Source organism: Trypanosoma equiperdum (genome assembly GCF_001457755.1).
Source record: "Trypanosoma equiperdum strain OVI genome assembly, contig: ctg_538, whole genome shotgun sequence".
NCBI lineage: Eukaryota > Euglenozoa > Kinetoplastea > Trypanosomatida > Trypanosomatidae > Trypanosoma > Trypanosoma equiperdum.
In genome coordinates, this window is record NW_027124463.1 from 2,352 (window position 1) to 4,161 (window position 1,810).

Here is a 1,810-nt window from a genome sequence, read left to right on the forward strand (position 1 = left end):
AATTTACAAGTCTTTACTAATATGGAGTGCGGTACAGGAAGAAGCTGTTATACAAAGATTTGTTTTGAGGAGAGGCATGATTGGGTTTGGTTATGAGGAGAGATTTTTTACTATTTCAAATAGTGATGAAATTAGAGAGGCTCCATTTATTTACTCGCAACGACAACCAGTTGCATACGAGAAGAAAGCAAAACTGATTGTGAAAAAAATAATTGGTATAAAGAGTTGGAAAGTAAGCAAGTCAGTATCATTTATTTGTGAGAAATTCAAACTTATGTAATACAGACTGGATAGAATTGTATTCCGTTTATGAAAGTATTTCTTTTAAGACATTCAAAGAATATGTTTTTTAAAGATAAGAAGTTGTAAGAGATAAATGTGATAATACTAACAAATTGAAGCATACACAAACAACGTCATTCTTTTTAATAGTAATGTGAGGCTGATGCCCTTTTTCTTCGTTTTTTCTGCGGCGGCTTATATCTGTATTCAAAAAAGGAGCTATGCGTACAATCGAAATAGCGGGTGCCTTAGTGTGCAGCGCGATTCTATGGATGCCACAGGAGGTGATGTCAGCCACGACGGTCGCAACAAACCAAGATGCCTTCAGCGTGCTTTGCGGTGTTTACTCTGCTCTAAAGGCGAAAACAGTAAAAACCAACGTCCTTAGCCAGTTGCAGAAGCTTGCCTACGACATTGGTGCAATAAACATATCCGCTGCACCAGCAATCTTTAGTGAAAAATTCAACCCCGTGGAAGGCAAAACAAAGGACAACCACCCGGACAAGCCAGCCGAAGGATCACCTGGCCTGGCAGACTGGACAAAATACGGAGAATTTTGGCTAGAGTCCAAGAAGGCGCTAATTGAAATGCGAAAAGATGGAAATGGCGCCGACTTACGGCAGGCAGCAGCAACCACGAAAGGGAAGCTAAAGCACTTTGCGCAGCGCGCATTCAACGCTCTGAGCGACCCAACGCTGGGAGAGCCGGCAACAAAGCAACAAGAGTACGACGCCGCAGTCCAGAAGGCGATCTACGGCGCCGGCGGACAGGCTGCCGACCCCAAAGCCCCCACGGACGCGGCGGACAGAACCACGGAATGCGGCCCAGCATCCGGGGCTAAAGGCTCGCTGGCCGGCGAGGCCATCCGCACAGACATGCTTTGCCTGTGCGCCACTGGAGGTGCAACCAGCGGGACGAACATCGACAAAGTCTGCTGTCCTGAGTGCACAAACCCGGGACGCAGCGGAGGCTGGAAAGACGGCGCAACGGGCAAGGCCTCTTTTGAGAAGTTCATAACAGAGTGTCCACCATCCGACCCAGAAAGCAAGGCATCAGGCGCAGCGATAAGGACGAGCATAGCAGGTTTTTTGGCGTCGGTGAGCAAACCCAAAGGGACGGGCGACGTAAGACATTTCACGCTCGGCAACCCGGAGGGGGACGGCAGCACAGGGTGCACGGGTTCATCAGGCGCGACGGCAGGCTTTTGCGTCCAATACAAAGCGGCCGCTGGCGGCGGGCAAGAAAAGCTTTCAGTAGCCTGGCTGGCTGAAGCATACAAAGCTGCTAAACTCGCCGATGAATTAGACGAAGCGAACCAGAAGGCTCAGAAGCTTCTCGACAGGATCGCGGCTTTAAACGACACTGCCCATGCAGCTGCATACGCCCCTCCAGCAACTTCAGCAGATCATGCTGAAGGAGTCAAACCAGTTCTCCCCAAAATAGACGCAAAGGAATGCAATGCCATGAAAACCAACACCACCTGTAAAACCCCCTGCACATGGCACGAATCCGAAAGTGATCCAAACAA

General features: G+C 49.1%; 1 protein-coding gene across 1 annotated transcript in view; it reads left to right on the forward strand.

Annotated features, from left to right (window-relative positions):
• Positions 1 to 503: 503 nt before the first annotated feature.
• Positions 504 to 1,810, forward strand: part of TEOVI_000227200 (Trypanosomal VSG domain containing protein, putative) — a gene marked incomplete at both ends in the record, with an annotated part of 1,410 nt that continues 103 nt past the window's right edge. The window contains one exon of the mRNA XM_067225366.1: positions 504 to 1,810. Coding sequence (XP_067081467.1) covers positions 504 to 1,810 — 1,307 coding nt within the window.